General features: G+C 51.3%; 1 protein-coding gene across 1 annotated transcript in view; it reads left to right on the top strand.

Annotated features, from left to right (window-relative positions):
- Positions 1 to 2,503: 2,503 nt before the first annotated feature.
- NEURL1B (neuralized E3 ubiquitin protein ligase 1B) overlaps positions 2,504 to 17,041 on the top strand; it is a 138,374-nt gene continuing 123,836 nt past the window's right edge. Inside the window, exon 1 of the mRNA XM_059859974.1 lies at positions 2,504 to 2,636. Within this exon, the coding sequence (XP_059715957.1) occupies positions 2,594 to 2,636 (43 nt within the window). The 5' untranslated portion in view covers positions 2,504 to 2,593. The remainder of the gene's footprint in view (positions 2,637 to 17,041) is intronic.

Raw genomic sequence — 17,041 nt, 5'->3', positions numbered from 1 at the left:
CTGGGTGCCCCCTTGGGGTTTTATGTCTGTGGCTCTGTGACATGATGTGACCTGTCTGGGCTCCTCCTCCTACTGGGGACAGCCTGCTGGCTGCTGGAGCACTGGTGGGAGAACATGGAGATAAAAGGAGGCTGCTCTGATCTGTTGGGAAGTTCTTGACAAGAGGGCAGGGCTGTGCTTGTGGCCCAGCTGCAGAAAAAGGGCAGGGTTTGTGCAGTGGGGTTTGTGCAGTGGGGTCTGTTCAGTGGGGTTTGGGCAGTGGGGTTTGGGCAGTGGGGTCTGTTCAGTGGGGTTTGGGCAGTGGGGTTTGTGCAGGGTCTGTTCAGTGGGGTTTGGGCAGTGGGGTCTGTTCAGTGGGGTTTGGGCAGTGGGGTCTGTTCAGTGGGGTTTGTGCAGGGTCTGTTCAGTGGGGTTTGTGCAGGGTTTGTGCAGTGGGGTTTGTGCAGGGTTTGTGCAGTGGGGTTTGTGCAGTGGGGTCTGTTCAGTGGGGTTTGTGCAGGGTCTGTTCAGTGGGGTTTGTGCAGGGTTTGTGCAGTGGGGTCTGTTCAGTGGGGTCTGTTCAGTAGGGTTTGTGCAGGGTTTGTGCAGTGGGGTTTACAGAATGGGGTTTGTTCAGCAGGGTTTGTTCAGCTCCTGCCCCGGGGGCCCTGCCCTGGCAGCAGCAGCTCTGCACGTGCTCTCTCTGCACTCAGGTTCCCCCTGCACCTGCTCAGGTGGAAACAACTTCCCTGTCATTAGAGGGCTGGGAAAGCTGCTCCCTGTGCTACTAGCCCTGCTCAGGAATGTGAGTGTGTCCGAGTGTTTTCTGGGAACAAACAGAGCCAGGTGCCTCCTCCCTTTGCCTTTGAGAAAGGCACTGATTTCTCTGACTTTTTGTAGCACCTGCTGCAGCTCCTGTCTGCCACCAGGGCCAACCTGCTCAGGGTCCACTGGGAACACCCAGCATTTCTGCCTTGTGCTGCTGTTATTATCCATTGAATCATGGAACATCCTGAGCTCCCACAGGATCATCCAGCCCAGCTCCAGACCCTCCAACAATCCCACCCTGGGCATCCCTGGAGTCCTGACCAAGCCCTCCTGGAGCTCTGGCAGCCTCGGGGCTGTGCCAATTCCCTGGGGAGCCTGGGCAGTGCCAGCACCTCTGGGGCAAGAACCTTTCCCAAAATCCAGCCTGATCCTGCCCTGGTACAGCTCCAGCCAGGGTCTTGTTGCTGCTCACAGAAATTGGAGCTCCTGATGAGGTCTCTCTTCAATTTCCTCTGGGCTACACTGGATTGGGATTGTTGTTTCAGGGTTATAACCAGAAACCCAAGGCACACTAAGCCCCCAAACCTGGCAATGAGGGACAATAAATTGCCACGTGTGAGAGCAGCACAGCTCAGGAGGCTGCTCTTAAGGTCGCTCAAGTACGGGGCTTGTCACAGCGCCCGCACCTGAGGGAGGAGATAAGAAGTGCATTAGCAGCCAGATAAGGAGTATCCGCATGTCACTGTCACCCCCTGCTCACACACAGCCCTTCCCCAGCCGGGCTCCCAGCCCCTAACCCTGGTGTGGCTGTGGGCACTGGGAAGGCAGCAGCGCTCCTGCAAAAGCATCGTGGTTCCTTTTGTGCTGGACTCAGCCCTTTCCCAGGCTCCGAGCAGGAGCACACTCGTCTGCACATCATGTTCCCATTATTTGTCCATGGTTTTCAGGGCAGGATGTGTCTTCATCTCCATTTCAGCAATTCAAAGCTGCTGGCACCCAGAAATGATGTTCTGGATGCAGCTGTGGAGGAGGAAACCAGCACTGGGACAAATGGTGGCCTCCCCACTGTCATTTTCCTTCTTTCTGTTATTCCCAGGGGTGGCTGGGCTGCTGTGACAGTAGAAACACTCAGGAATTTCCCTTCTAATTTGCTCTTTTACTTCCTTCGAAGTCCACATCAGTCCCGTGCCAAATAGAAGAGTAAATGAGATAATGGGGAACAGAAGGCAGCAGGACTCATCCCGGCTGGAAATCTCCCAGCTCCGTGGCACTGGAGGACCACACGCTGCCTGGGACTGGGAACAAATCCTCACCCTGTCCTGTGGCATTGACTCCTGAGCTTCCCTGGGCGCAGCAGTGCCCCAGGACAGGTGACAGCGAGGGCTCTGCTGTGCTGCGGGGCCGTTTTTAAAGCCTTTTCGGAAAGGAAACAATTCTGCCTTGTCAGGGAGCGTGGGGAGACCCCTGGGTTAATTCCACTGTTCTCGGTGCACAGGATGAGCACAGGGATGGGATCCCTTGGGATTGCCCCGCGACGGGATAACAGCGGCGTGGGCACCTCCTCCTGCGGCTGGGTGGGCCCGGGCTGAGCCCACCCGACCCGAACGAGCCTAGCACGGCTCGGCTCAGCCCGAACCGTGCCGTTCCGAGCCTATGAGAGCCGCCCGGTGCCGGTCCGCTCCGCCCGTGTCCCGCCCGCGGCCGCGGTTGGCGGTGCCGGCGCGGGGCGGGGCGGGGCGGCAGCTTCGAATCGCGGCGAGATCGCGGAGCTGCCCGAGCGCGTCCTGCCACCCGCACAGCCCCGCACAGCCCCGCACTGCCCCTCCCGGCCCCGCTCCGTCCGCCCATGGGCAACGCAGAGTCCGTCCCGCGCGGCGCCGCCGCTCCCGGTAAGTGCGGTTCGGTGCGGTTCGGTTCGGTTCTGTTCGGTTCGAGCGGTCCGGTCGGTCCCGCTCCCCTCCGGCCCGGGGTTCACCCCAGGACACAAAACCCGGGTGGGGCGGCCCCGCCGTGTCCCTTTGGGTGGGGAGGATGCGACAGAGCTGTCGGCGATGCAGAGGTGACAGGTGACATGTCAGCGCTCGCACCGCGCTCAGTGCAGGTGCCGCAGGTCTGAGCGGGCCGCTCACCTGTGCCGGGACCGCCCAGGTACATCCGAGAGGCTTTGGGGGCTTTTTGTCCCCCTGCCAAACCGGGGCTGAGGCCGTGAATGTACTTTCATCCCTCGCAGCTGCTGCCCGCGCAGCAGCCCTGCCAAATCCGCCCGCCGTAATTCAAAGTCCTGCGCTCCAAAATCTCCTGCCAATCCCAGCTCCGGGCTGCGGGAGCGGAGCTGGCCAAACAAACGGCTTGGCGCTGGCCGCGCTGCCGGGTGTCAGGTTCTCGTTGCCTTTTATGCGTCTTTTTTTTCGTGTCCAAGATGTCCAACAGCCGCCAGCCTGGTTGGCTGGATTTGAAGGGAGCTGATAAGTGAGCTCAGCCAACCGGCACAAGATGCCAGAGCTCCGGAATACAAATAATCCTGGGTGGGAATAAGGAAAGCATTGAGTAACGTGCGGGCTGACACGGAGCAGCATCGTGGTTACTGGTGCTGCTGTAGAGCAGCGAGGTTCTGCAAGCCTCAACTTGTTTCTTGTTAACCTCTCCTTGGCCTGGGGCCTTTGGGACTTGCAAAAACTGCAGAACAGTTGTTTTGTTTTGAAATTTTTTTATTTTGGATGTGCGTGACCTGCTGCAGTTTCAGTTTTCAATAAAATGTTGTCGTTCTTCCCACCTGGTTTTTAACACCAGAAATGTGATCAATTCTTTTAGGCATTTACAGCATGCTCTGATTTAATGACTTCTTTCACAAAGTCCTTAGGTTTGTTTTCTCTTCCTCTGGGGGAACCCAAAATATTTTGCTGCTGGCAGGATGAGGGTGTTGTCATTTACTCGGTGTGTGAATTCAGCAGCAGGATGTGCACTGCTGGATGCTCCTGCCTGAGCCTCCTACAGGTGTGTGTGGTATGGAGGGGAGGGAAAAGTCCCTCTGGAGCTGTGCCAGGAACCTTTGGAGCAGGAGGTTGCATTGCCCTGAGTGCTGAGTTCACTGGCAGAAATCCAGAGCGGGTTCCCAGCGAGGCTGCAGTGGGGGAAAAGGGAATGTGGGTCACTGCAAAGGGAGGCTGGGGTGTTTGCACCTGTAGCAAATCCTTGTCCCAGCAGGTATTGAGCAGAAAATAGATGGAAAAATCCCCAAACCAAAAGAACAAACCAGATAACTCCTGATGCTTGTTACCTACTGGCTCTCAGGTGTGTGCAGCACCACTGGGCCAGAGCTGTCTCTCAAGGGAGGGTCTCTGCTGTGCTCTGGGGGGTTACTGAGCCCCAGAGGATTAAGAGCTGGCTGTTCCTGAAAAATGAGTGCTTTGGGTGCTTTTTAAACCCTGCTGTAGTGGGTTATTCTCTTGTTTCTTGTATTTCTCTTTCCTGAGAGCTGCTTCTGCTGTGTTTGGTTTTGGGGTGGCCAACCCCCTTCAGATTTACACATTTGCTATGTAATGCAAGATTATTTCTGACTGAGGAATAACTCTGCTCCCTGATGTTGGTTTTTGTTTTGAAATCCAAACATCCAGTCTCTTATTATAAAGCCAGTTCTGCAGAACAGAGCTGGAGATACCCAACAGTTCATTAACTTCCAAAATGTTAAGTCAGACCTCAATAATACATTGTGTCAACAGCTGCTGCTGCTCCTGTTTGCTTAACAGGGAAGGTAAATAAATGCACTTGATGATACTTCTAATATTGGACAGGAGAATTTGAACCAAGATGGAATTAATTGTCAAGGGCTAAGAGAAAGATCATCAGTGTTTGGGGGGAAAGCAGGAATGTGGGATTGTAAAATTGGTAAGTCCTTAAAGCTGGAGCTGTCACTGAGGCACGAGGGTTCTTAATTTAGAATTATTGACCTGTACGTCTGTTATAAGTGAGGTTCTGCAGCCTGGTGAGCTGTGCAGGTCCCCATGTCCCCCGGGCCTGGCCCGGGTGGGCAGTGGGGGCTCCAGGGGCACACTGTCACTGGAGGGCAGCCGAGGATAAAGTCAGCGCTGCTGCTCTGTAACTCACTGGGAAATCAACAAAAAAAAGGCTGAACAAATGCCAGGAAAAGGACACTGTGAAGTTGGTTGCTTAAGGGATCAGGAGAAAAGCAAATAACCATGCAGCAGCTGGTCCCAGGAGAGCAGAGCTCGGAGGGGGACACAGCTGAGGGTGACTCCTCACTCCAGGAGCAATGTGCATCCTTCTGAACAGTCAGGAGCTCTCTCAGTGGGGGAGAAACTCTGAATTATTTGCACCTTGTGCAGCTCCACAAGGTCAAAAGTCGCTGAAAGGTTTCTTTGCATAATGCAAGTGGAGTTCTGCCTGTGTTAGATAATCATTCCCTGAGTGACCTCTGTTAATGGTCTTGGAGTGTAAAACCAAATTGCAGTGCTGGGAGTGTTCCAAGTGAGTGCAGAGCACACACATGGCTGTGCTGGGCTCCTTTTTGGTGGGTCGGACCTTATTCAGTGCTTGGGTTTCTCCCAAAGTGTCATTCTGGGCTTCTCTCGGCTCTTAGCTCTCAGATTTCCCCTTCTGTAGGAAGTTTTCCTGCACTGGAGGAGCAAGAGGAGTTTGTTCCCGTATGGTTTTATTTTCTCTTTGCTCTGAAGGGCGGCGGGAAGGATGAAGGATCCCAACTCTGAGCTTAGATGGCGCCAGAGCCTCAGGAAAGGATCTCCCAAGGCTCCGGTACTGGCACCTCTCACCGCTGCTCACCTGAGCACAGGTGTGAGCCCAGCCCATCCCTCATCCCCCACCCATGGGGAGGGATCTCGCTCTGCCTTGGGCATTTAAGTGTAAGGTTTGGCTGGGATCTTCATTCCTGCAGCTGGGAAATTCTCTACTCATGTTTTGTCTTCACTGCTGTGCTTCTTACCCTGAGTCACCGTGCCCAGCTGCCAAAATACTCCACACCACAGTGAATTCCTGCAGGGCTGGTGCTGGCACTGCCCCTCCTGCAGGGATTCTCACCCAGGAGCTCAGCTGCACACAGCAGGCTGTGGGGACAGCAGCACATTCCCCTCGTGGTTTGCTCAGAGACACTTTGGTTTCACAGGGCACAGGCTGTTCTCTCCTTGCCAAATCCCTGCTGCACTTCTGCACTCCCCAAAGTGCTGCAGGCTGTGCTCTGCTCACCTGGGGATTGAAGTGATTGTCCCAGTTGGATTTTTAATGAGAAATAAACAGGATTGATATGTTTTTATGATGAAGGTGATAAGAGAGTACGTGTTGTGGTTCCTTCTCAGTGCAGGGTGTGAAGTCATCCCAGAATTTTGGCTGTGGGGGATTCCCTGCAGCCTCATCTGGCACAATCCCAGAATTGTTTGGGTTGGAAGGGATCTTAAATCTCATCCTGTTCCACCTGCCCTGCCATGGACAGGGACTTCCCACTAGACCAGGATGCTCAGGGAATGCTGATGCTTAGTAGTGATATCTTTTTTGCAGATCTGGATGAATTCTGGTTTGCTGGAGGCACCTTTGCATTGCTCTGGGACAAACACAAAGAGTTCACTGGGACACAAACTTCCCAGGGCAGGGGCTGTGCTGAGGAGGGGACATACAATGATTACAGCCCTGAGGGGAGATGGGGATGGCCTGTGGCTGTGTGTTCCCATTAGGTCCCCCCTAACACCCCCATTCAGGGCTCTTCACTAGGGCCAAGCATTTTATCATCTCTGGGCTGCTGCACACACCTAAAAAGGAGCATCCATGTGCCCTGACCAGCAAGAGCTCCAGTTCTCATGTTTGGCACTCAAACCATGCAGTAATAAATGCTGCTCCTGCCTTGAACTGGAACATAAATGTTTATAACTCCTGTTGCTCCCTTGTCAGTTTGCCCATTAATTTAGTGTCGAGACACCTTTTAATTTCTGACCTCATCTGGGTACCAGCTCAGAGTCTGCTGAAGTTGCTGACCTTTTCCCCATCAAGGACAGAAGCTTTGCTTTTAGAATTCTGCCCTCAATTTGCAGAGGTGAGGTTTCTCACAGGTCCCACCTCTCTTCTCTCCCTGGCTGGGGTCACTTCTGTGGGTCTGAGAGCTCCTCAGGGAATGGTTCCTGGGATACAGCTACAAACCCTGCTGTGGAGGGTGAGGGTAGACAGAAATGAGAAACTTTAGGTCTTAAAATGATCAAAAAATTCACCCAGCCCTCCATTGTCTCTATTTCTGGATCCCTGATAAAACTAAAACTCGGTTCTAAATAATGTGCAATATTTCAGCAAGGAAAAGCAAGACAAAGGGGCTATTTAAAGCCACCTTCTTTGCAGGGCTTGGCTGGCTGGCTCTGCCTCTTTTGTGTCATTGTGTCTGTGCAAAACACAGACGAGAGGCTGGGGAAATACAATGTGCACTCCACTTTGGAACACATGCAAAGGTCAGCCCTGGTGCACGCTTGGCTTTGGGGAGGAGGAGGCAGCTTGGGGCTGAGCAGGTTAACTTGGATTTCTGTAAAGCAATGAGGGCTATCAGAAACATGCAGTTATAGAGCAGGACAACCTGTCTGGCCCATGCCTGGCTGCTCTTTTTGCTCTGAAATTGAGGCATTATCGTCCCTTGGTGGCTCTGTTCTGTGTTGCTGCTTGAATCCTGGATCTTTTACCCTTCGGTGTCCTTGGGTGGCTAAGGAGGCCAGGAGTATCTGTGTGAAACCTTTGGAGAGCCATAAATACAAAAGTGAGGTGTCACAACGTGTGCCCAGCTTGAAAGCAGCCACAAACCCCTCAGGGGCTGCTAACCTGGCACGTGTTTGTTCTGGCAAGGGAGGGAGCACAATAAAAGCACTTGCTAAACTGAAGGAACTGCTTGCTGCAGGCTGTTTGGGAGGACAGGGCATGGGAGGGATGGCCCAGGAGGGAAGGAGAGCACAGAGAATGTGCTGCAGGTGACAGCAGGTGACACCCAGCAGGGTTGTGCTGCACTGGTGGGGGTGGGGATCCTGTCTGCATTCTGCATAAGCTGGGGAGGGTCTGCTGCAGCCTGAGAATTGAGCAGGATTTTGGGGCCCTGAAGGAGTCCACACAAAGAAAAACCCGTAGAGATTTACTGAGGAGATGGGGCAGGTTAGTTTTTTGTTGTTGCTCTTGTTTTGGAGGGGGATACAAGTACACTTTCCAAAGGCTGAAGTGTGTGTGGGTATTTAAGAAGTTTCAAGCCAATCTCAAAGCTTTGAAAAGCAGCTCTGATGTGCCCCTCAAGGATGAAATGTTAGACCAGCAAAGCCACGAAGGCAGAGCGTGACAGGGGAGGGTTATGAAGGCATTGGGGTCTGTGGTGTCTGGGTGTAGGGCCATGTTCCCAGCACTGGGCTCAGGAAAGCTGGGCATGGGAATGATGCCCACAAACACCCAGGTTGCTGGGGCTGCTTTAAATGTTGCATTTCAGGGCATAAGACTCACCCAAATATCACATTATTTATGCTGAGAGGGCTTGAGAGACCCCTCCCAGCTGTGGGGCTGTCCCACAGTCTTGGTTGTGTGAAGGGGAAACTGAGGCTGAGAAGATCCAGCTTATCTGGAGTTTGCAGCACCTGCAGTGGAGGGGTTTCTCTTCTGCTTCCACTTCTCTCATTCCCCAAATCTTGAGGCAGTTCAGGAGTGCTGGCTAAGATCCCTGCTGTCATCTCTGAACTGTGCTGCCTTCCCAGTGCCTGTGGGTATAAAAACATCACATCCATTTGAAAGCCTTATCTGTGCCTCCTTTCTGCAGGGTTGTGATGGATTTTTGGCCTTGTTAAAGTAATCTTCTGCGAGGATTTATCTATTTTTCATGTGTCAAAGATAATTTTTGGGTTTTTTTTCAGAGCTTCTTCATGCTGAATTAATTTGTTCTCTGTCAAACCTGTTTTGTTTTTTGCTGGAGCCCTGTGAGTGGGAGAGCCCATCTCCCAGAAATGTGTGTGCATCTCTTCTCCTGCGTGGGGCACTCCCGTGCCAATAAATCCAAACCTCCAAGCTGCAAACCCTGGGAAGGAACCCGGCCCTCCCTCCGTGCCTCAGCTGCATCCAGGGATGGCTCTGGACATCCCATGGGGTGCAGCCCAGCCCAGGCATTCCCACGGGATGGGGTTCCAGACAGTGGGGTTCCCCTTTTGAGCCACTGACAAAGCCATTCCCTTCATTTGGCTAGGAAAAACGACTTTAATTTGGGGAGATATGGAGCCTTCTCCTTCTCCTCCTCCTCCTCCTCTCCTGTCCACTTGTGCCCTGCAGACAGGAGCTGAAGGTGGTGGGATGCTGCAGGGACAGTTTTGTTCTCTCTTTATCCAGACTGGGATAATGTGTTTGTTTTATGAACAGTGTTGGAAACTGGGAAAACAGGTTACTCAGAGCCTGAGAGCTGCTGCTAATTCATGACTTTTTTCCCCTCTATCTTTAAATTGCTGAAGGTTAATGGGGCTGAGACAAACAGCCCTGTTAAATGCCACAGGGTAACAATAACCCCAGCATTTCCTGCTGTGGGCTGGGACCAGGGGAGCTGCCTGGTCCCTGTCCCTTGGGAATGGCCTGGATTGTCACAGCCTTGTGACAGCTGGGGGCTGAGCTGGATCTCTGTTATGGCCAGAGCATTCAAGGGAGATTTTAGGATGCTTCAGGGCTCCTGCTGACAGCAGGGTGCTAAATCCAGGTTCAATTGATATCCCTACCTGCATGTGCACAGACCAAACTTGTGGCAGGGTCAGAGCAGGACTTGTGCCATGTGGCTGCTGAAGTTTGTGGTGACTGGAGAAGCCTGGAGAGGCTGAGCAGGAGGGAGGATCTCCACTTCTCTCATTCTCCTCGTGCTGGTGTGGAGAAACAAACCCAAACTGAGCTGCCCTGGCTGGGACAAGTCCCCTGTGAGGCTCTGCCCCTTCCCAGCTGGATGTGTTTGGGGGTTCTGGGTGCTCCTGGCTGGGTCTGCTGTGCTCTGGGTGTGGGGAGCAGCTGGAGGGGGAGCTGGGGCTGAGCAGAGTTTGGGAGAGGCTGTGCAGAATAAGAAAAACAAGAAGCAGTTGTTTGTCGAGCTGCTTTGTTCTCTCTATTTCTGTAGCTAACCTTTTGCTTCTCGAAGCAATAAAAAAAAAACCAAAACCAAAGACCAACCCTCTTCAAAAAATATTGCAGGGTGTTTCTTTGTGTGCTTTGACTAAGCTGTTCCTCATAAACCAGTGGCTTTTGCGTAAACACAGGCATGGCAGGCAGAATTATCTGCTTTTTTGCAGCTGTCAAGTACCTTTGCTCCCCCAGTAAAGTGTAAATGGGGGAGTGAGGCTGGGAGAGGCACAGCAGGAGAACCTGGGGTGCCCTCCTCTGCTCCTGCTCTGCCATGGGGGACCCTGAGCCAGTTTGTCCCTGGGTGCCACCAGGTCTGACCTGGGCTTGGCTCCAGGCTGGACATTAAACCAGCCAAGGACTTCAGAGCTTGAGGTAGGGACTGAAAACTGATCCTGGGCTGCATCTTTGGGCAAGGGCCGTTCTCAGGACTATAAATGTGCCTCTGGAGATGGGTACTGTGGGCTTTGATGTGAACTTTTAATTGCTTGCCAGTGCTGGAGTCCCAGCAGAGCTGGAGGTGGCAGCAGCAGCTGCTTGGTTGCTAATTGCTGTGTCTGCTCCCTCGTGGCCTCCAGTCAAAGCTGGCATGCTAAATCCAGGATCTGCTGGAGAGAAGGGAGACTTCCCTTCCACCCCTTTGGGCTGTGGGCTTCAGTGACCTTTTTTTTTTTTTTTCTTTTTCCCCAGCTAAAATGAACAAAAATTCCGTGTCCCGTGACAGCCCAGATAAGCTGGAGGCTCCAGACATGCCCCAGCACAGAATGCCCATTACAGCCTTTGTTTATTTAAAAATAAAAAGCCCAACCTCACTATCTTGATGATGGAAAAAAAATTCCATAAACGTGCCAGAGGCATAACTGGTGCCAGTGGAAACCAAAAATGACCCTTTGCCTTCCCCTCCACCCACCTTTTTCACAGTCAAGTGGTTTGGGAGGCAGCTTTCCTTAGGCCCTGCTGGTGCTGCAGGAATCCTTTCCCATGGATTTCCCCAAACCTTACCAGACTCAGATGCTCCAGGGCATGGTGGAAAGGCTGTGGTAAAATCCCAGGGGGGATAATGTCTCCCTGTCTCTCAAACTGTGACCAAATCCTTTGGAGAGCATCCTAAGGGCAGCAGCAAAGTGCCCTGGGAGTGCTTATGGAAATCTCCTGATCAGCATCTTTGCTAATCAGGGATCATCCCCTAATTGGGCAGCCTGTTGCCTGGGGCAGGGATCCCAGCCAGCACCTTCTCCTGGCCTTCAGACCTGCTGGGCCTGGGGACAGAGGGTCCCTGGAGGCCTTTCCTGCCCTTCTGGGGGTGGTGGCACTCCCAGCTCAGCTCCTGGGCCGTGGCAGGGCAGGAGTCACCTTTTCCTTGGCTGGTGGCTCTGCTGACCCTCCTGGTGGAGATGTGGCCACAGCTGGGGCTTTTCAGGATTTCCTGTCATTCTCTGGGCTCAGCTGCTTGCAGGGGACCTGTGTTGAGCCAGGTGTCCCTCAGTGCCACCAAAAGCAAGGTGAAAGCCACCTTGGGCTGAGCCTTTGAGGGTTTTGTGGGCGCCCTGCAGTGATGGCTCAGCGAGGGATGAATTTCATGGGAGGGTTGTTGCCACACAATGAGCTTTTGTGCAATTATGTGGTGTCTTTTAAATCGTTTCCTCCAACAAATCTGTCCACACCCAAACCAAAATAAACATTCTGAAAGGCTGCAAAGATAAACACACAATGCTGACCCTTAAATGCAGCTTTTTCTCCTCTCCTCACAGACACCTGCTCCGTGTCCTGGGAAGGAGGAGCATCCAGGAATGCTGAGTTAGGATTACCCAACTCAAACTTTGGCAAATGCTAACTCTCCAAACCTTCATTTCAGACCATCCCTATCTTTTTTTAGTCAGTAACTTTCTCAGAAAGGAGAAAGTGAAACCTGGGACTCTCTCACCTCCTTGCTCTGCCTTTTTAAGGTCAGTGCTTTCCTTTCATCACTTTGAGGCCCTGCACTGTTCCCAGGGCTGGCATCCATGGGCTCCCCAGCCTTATTCCACCTCTCTGAGCTGATTTCCATTTGCTCTCACCCATTTCTGGGCTCACACAGTGAATGAACCAAGGTGTCACCTGAGCAGCAGCCACCACCACCCTCAGCTGCTCCTCTGCATTTTCTCAGCTTTCCTTTGGGAATAATTTATATAAAAGAAGGAATTTTAAGCCCTGCTCACTCAGCCTGCTTTCTGGGATGATAAACTGTGACCTCCCTGGGGAGTTGGTGCTCTGGGGTGAGGGAGCTGCCCTGATGAAACCCCTGGGTTATTCCTCCTCCCTGAGGCCTTTGCTGCTTTTCCATTTCCTGTGCCTCTCTTGTGTCCTCAGCAGCCCCTTGGGAAGGGCCTCAGCAAACTGGGCACAAAATCCTCTGCTGTCACCCAGTCACCCTCTGCTGTCACCCTGGCATCTCCTTCATCCACCCATCCCTTCCTCACTGAGACTTGTTCAGGCTAAACTCAGTCTCTGCTGGGAAGCCCAGGTGGGAAAGTGTCCTGGTTTTAATTAGCATCTTAATTAGTTTATCAGGCATTGGCACCACTGTCATTCCTGGATGCACTTTTCAGCAAAGCTCTTGTTCTTGCTATCCTTCAGTGCTTATTTTTTTTAGTTATCATAAAGTATCATTTTCCTGGTTCAGGGAGATATTCCTCTGGAATTGTGTTTGTTAGCTGAGCTGGGTAATACATAATTTCTTTTTTCTCCCCAATAACCAAATCACTTCAGTTTTTCTTTTTCTGCCCAGCTCCAGATAGTGCCTGATCATCAATCCCAGAAATGTGCTGTGGTGGGAAAGGTGTCTCCCTCTGACAGATAAGCTTGACTGACATAAATGATTTAGTTCCTCTGCACCTTTTTTTTTCCTTCTGTAACTCCTGGAGATTGAGGTGACCCACAGAGTCATCTGAAATTCTCCTGCAAGTGTTCTCCAGGTTTGATTTTGTTTTCAGCTCCTTGGCAGCTGTAATTTATAGCCATGCTCCAGTGGCTTCAGGAAGATTATATTCTTTATTTTCACATCATTTTTCTGCTACAGTAAGGGAAGAAAAAATATGGGTGTTTTGTCTATTTACTTTTTTGGTGTGGTCTAAGTTCTGAACACTGGGTTTTCCTTCTGATTTTTGTCTTCCCTGAATGGTCTTTATCTGATGATGATAGATAAATAGAATGGTCTTTATCTATCTTATGTCCCTTCTACAGAGCCTGCCTGTGCTGTCTCTCTGTGTTTTGCCTTTTTGCTGGAAACTGTATTCCAGTTGTTGCCATTGATCCACTCTTGGCTTGGCCAGGCTTTTCCTCCCCTTTGCTGGCTTTCCTGGGGTTTTGTGCCAGGACCTCTGGGGCCATTGCCCAGAGGTGGAACTGGGGTGGGCTCAGTGGCTCTGCCTTTCCCGTGGCCTCCCTGGGGACCAGCAAATAGAGTGACCACAGGAGGGGACTGGGGCAGCCCAAAGTTTCTGTTTGCCAGCAGCCAGGACCTGTGTGGCTGTGACAGGGACCCTGCATGGTTGGACTGGGAGGTTGGCTGCTCTTGACTCTGGTACTGAACCTGCTCAGGGTCTGTTCTGCCTGCCTGGTGCTTCTTGTAGAGGCATGGATTCCCTGAAGGATGTTCCTTCTTCTCTTCCCTGGTAGCTTTGCACCCAGGGGAGTGCAAACATGGATTACAAGCTGGCTGAGACCCTTGGCTCTGTCAAAGGGAAGAGAAGGTGGTGAGGTAGTTCCAAGGAGCCAATTTTTTGGTGCAGTTTGCCCATCAGTGTAACCTCATCAGTCTCTTTGTGACAGAAAATCCTCCTGTGTTGTTTGGGCTCGTGTTTCTCCTTCAGGGCAGCTCACCCACCTCAAAAATCCGAGTCCATGTGACCAAGCCTTCCTCAGCAGCTCTCCTCACTCCGGGCAGAGAACCAGGAATAATTCCCAGCCCAGCCCTTGGAAGGGTCTGGCAGGGCTGGCTCAGGCAGGAGCTGTGTGTCTGCAGAGATTTGGGATGTCTTAGGGGTGCTGAAATTACAGCCTGTGGGAATCCAACTGCTGCACAGGCTTTGAACACTGAGGGGAAAAAAAAGAAAAGAAAAAACTCTATTGGCTTTTTGCTCATGATTTCACTGGCAAGGCAAGAAGTTTGCAGCTGATGGGGGAAAGTCTTGGCTGCTGAGCCTGGAGTGGGATGGAGGGATTTGAGTTGAGCTTTCTTACTTCATCTTTATGGTAGTGACTCACTTGACACTTGACTTTATTCTGTCATTGTAATGGTTTAACCTGAGGCTTTGCAGATGGAGAGCTGACCTGAACGGAGCGAGGTCGCTTTGCTCGGTTGGTGTGACAAGAACTAACCCAGGTCTGATGGTCCTCAGCCCTTGGCAGGGTCCTGTGCCAGCTTTTTCCAGCTTCAGAGGTGTTCCCAGTGAGAGCAATGGGAATATTGTCTCATCAGAGGGTGTCCCTGGTTATTGGGGTCTCTCCAGGCGTGGTGTTGATGTCTCTGCCCAGAGAAAATCCCACAGCTGGAGCTGCTGTGGAATTTGGCTGTGCTTGGGGCAGTGCCTGCAGTGTTCCCTCACCAGGAGGAGGAGGAGGGAGTGGCTGAGAGCATCCAGTGTCCTCTTTAGAGCAGAGACAAGAGCTCTTTACCTTGAGCAATGTTGTGATTTCTGTCTCTCCACGTTTTCCAGCTATTCACGGGGATATTGTGACACTGCCAGTGTTCTCTGAAGGCCACTGGGAGTGGGATCTGCTAGGAAACACTGTGTGCTGCTCTATTTCTGGTTCTCAGGGACTGACCCACTCACTCAGCAAACCTTCACACAGCTCTTCCCATCTGGTGTCCATGATTTTGCAGTGTTTCTTCTTGACTCAGAGTTTTGTAAGGAAAGGGGTGTCTGTGGAGGGAGAAGGATGACCCAGACATTTTCCAAGGTCTGTCTGAAAGGTAGTAGGGTAGACAAAAATGTAGTGTTGCCAAACTATCACTGGGCCCTCTGTGCATTTAAATAGCTTTAAAACTGATTTCTGTAGGCCTGGAATCCTCACTGCCATCACCAAATCCACTGAGTGCAGGACTGGGCTCCACATCTGATTCAACTCCTGATGAATCATTATTTCCACTACTTGTTTTTCATAATTGCTTTTGCTAATCCTCAGCTGTATTTGCATTTTCTCAGTGCTCACCATCCCCTTCATCCCTTCCTGGGTGCAACATGCAGCTTGTGTCCCCTGTGATGTTCAGGGGAGCTGTAAATGCAGAAGGTGATCTTTGGCTGGTGTAAATTATCAAAGCTGTGCTGAGTGGATCTGTAGAGCTCAGCTGCAGGAATCCCCATGGGATATTTCATTCCTGCTGGCTGGAAGAGCAGAAAGCTGGTGGGGGAAATGGCCTTGTTCAAACATACCTGATGTGAGCAAGACTCACAGCTGAGCAACTCTCTGCTCCTTTGTTTTGGCCTGTTAAGCTTTAGCAAAATAAAATCAATCTTTTGGCCTTTTCTGCTGGTTCCTGTGTGGAGTCAGGTGTTTTACAAGCTCTCCACATCCTCTTGGCCACACAGCAGCCTGTTAAACTGGAACCCCAAGACAGAGGTTCCTTGGCAGTGTGTAGAAAAAGGAAAAGTATTGCCAGGTTAAGTAAAGTTTAGTTACTTAGAGGGTGAAAAGTTTCCCTGCAGATAAGCAGAGTTCAGATCTGTAATTCTGACAGATTTCAGCACTGATTCCACTTGGGTTCCTTGCTGTTGGTTAAAGATGGGAAGGCAGAGGGGTTTTTTGGGTTCTGCTGCATTAACCCTATGGTCAGAATTGTAAATGGTTCAGGGACAAAAAGGTACCTGAGCCAAGCCTTGTTGTCACAATGAAAGGAAATTGTCCCTTTTCAACTTCACCTGAATCTGCAAAACATCCTGACCCCAACGTGTGTCACCCAAACCCTTCAAAATGGGGCCAGTTATAAACAACTTCACTTCATTCAGCTCTCCTGGAAGAGGAGAAGGGGGCCAGGAAAATTTATTGAGTGGGAAATGGATCTTTTTAAAAAGAAAAAAAAAAAGAAAAGAAGAAATGGCTCTTTCCTGGCTTTTTGGGAGGAATTACAAACAATGGGGGTAAAACCCAAGCCACAAACCTGAGCTGGCTCTGGCCAGCTCCAGGCACATCATTTCCCCTCCAGAGAATCATGGAATGGTTCAGGCTGGAAAAGACCTTTGTGTGTGTGTTTCTCCCCCTCTTTCTCCCATTCAGGAGCAGTGTTGCCAGCAGGCAAACACTAATCCATCCTGACAGCTCTGCCCATCTTCCTGCTTTGGTCTGGCAACCAGCAAACAGCTTGATTAAGGTCCCTGGGGCTTTATTAGTGCAGCTTGTTGCCTGTAAATTAATCAACAGGTTTCCTGTGTTTAACTCTTTCTGGGCATGTTCTGCATTGCTGTGGGTGGTGAATCAAGCCTTTGGAACTGGCTTTTTTTAAAAAAGGCACAGTGGAAATAGCTTCAAAGGTTTTACAGGCCTGGGTTCTTGGGGCAGGAGGGGAAAAGATCCTGTGGGCTCTGCAGGTGCTGCTTGTCTGACTTCCCATCTCTAAGAGCAATTTTAGGCTTTTGCTTTATTTCTCTTGGCTGTTCAGCCCCTGTAAAATATAAAATATCCATTATCCATGCAGAGGGCAGCCAGATGGAACCTGTACTTTGCTGAGTTATCCATAAAAAATCAGATATGCTCTGGCCCCTGAAATGAGAAGTGCATGGAGGAATGGGGCCACCTTGCTGTTCTGAGGGCTGTTCTGGAGCTATGGGCAGAAGTTGCCAGGATGTTTTATTTGGCAGTGTTTTCTTTCATGTTTTGGGCTTGTTCTTTAACTGTTTGGTTTCACCATAGAGGGTTTAGGAAAAGTAACTTTGTAGTGCTGAACTTGGATAATGAGCAGAAGGTTTTGGGGGCACACACTGAGTTTTCAGGTGACTGCAGATACCAGGATGGAGGTGACTGATGTTTTATGGACAGAATGGGTTGAACATCCTCTCATAATTTCAAAGCTCACAGGATTTCCAGCTTCTCACATGGGGACACCCAGCTCCTTATCTCCATTTTCCATTCCTGTGCCTGTTCTCTTCCCCTCCCACTGGCTGGAGGCTCCATCAGTGCATTCTCTGTGTGCCCTGTCCTGCCC

This window comes from Haemorhous mexicanus, chromosome 15, assembly GCF_027477595.1.
Source record: "Haemorhous mexicanus isolate bHaeMex1 chromosome 15, bHaeMex1.pri, whole genome shotgun sequence".
Taxonomy (NCBI): Eukaryota; Metazoa; Chordata; class Aves; order Passeriformes; family Fringillidae; genus Haemorhous; species Haemorhous mexicanus.
The sequence above is the reverse complement of the archived record's forward strand: the minus strand, read 5'-3'. Positions and strand labels throughout refer to the sequence as shown.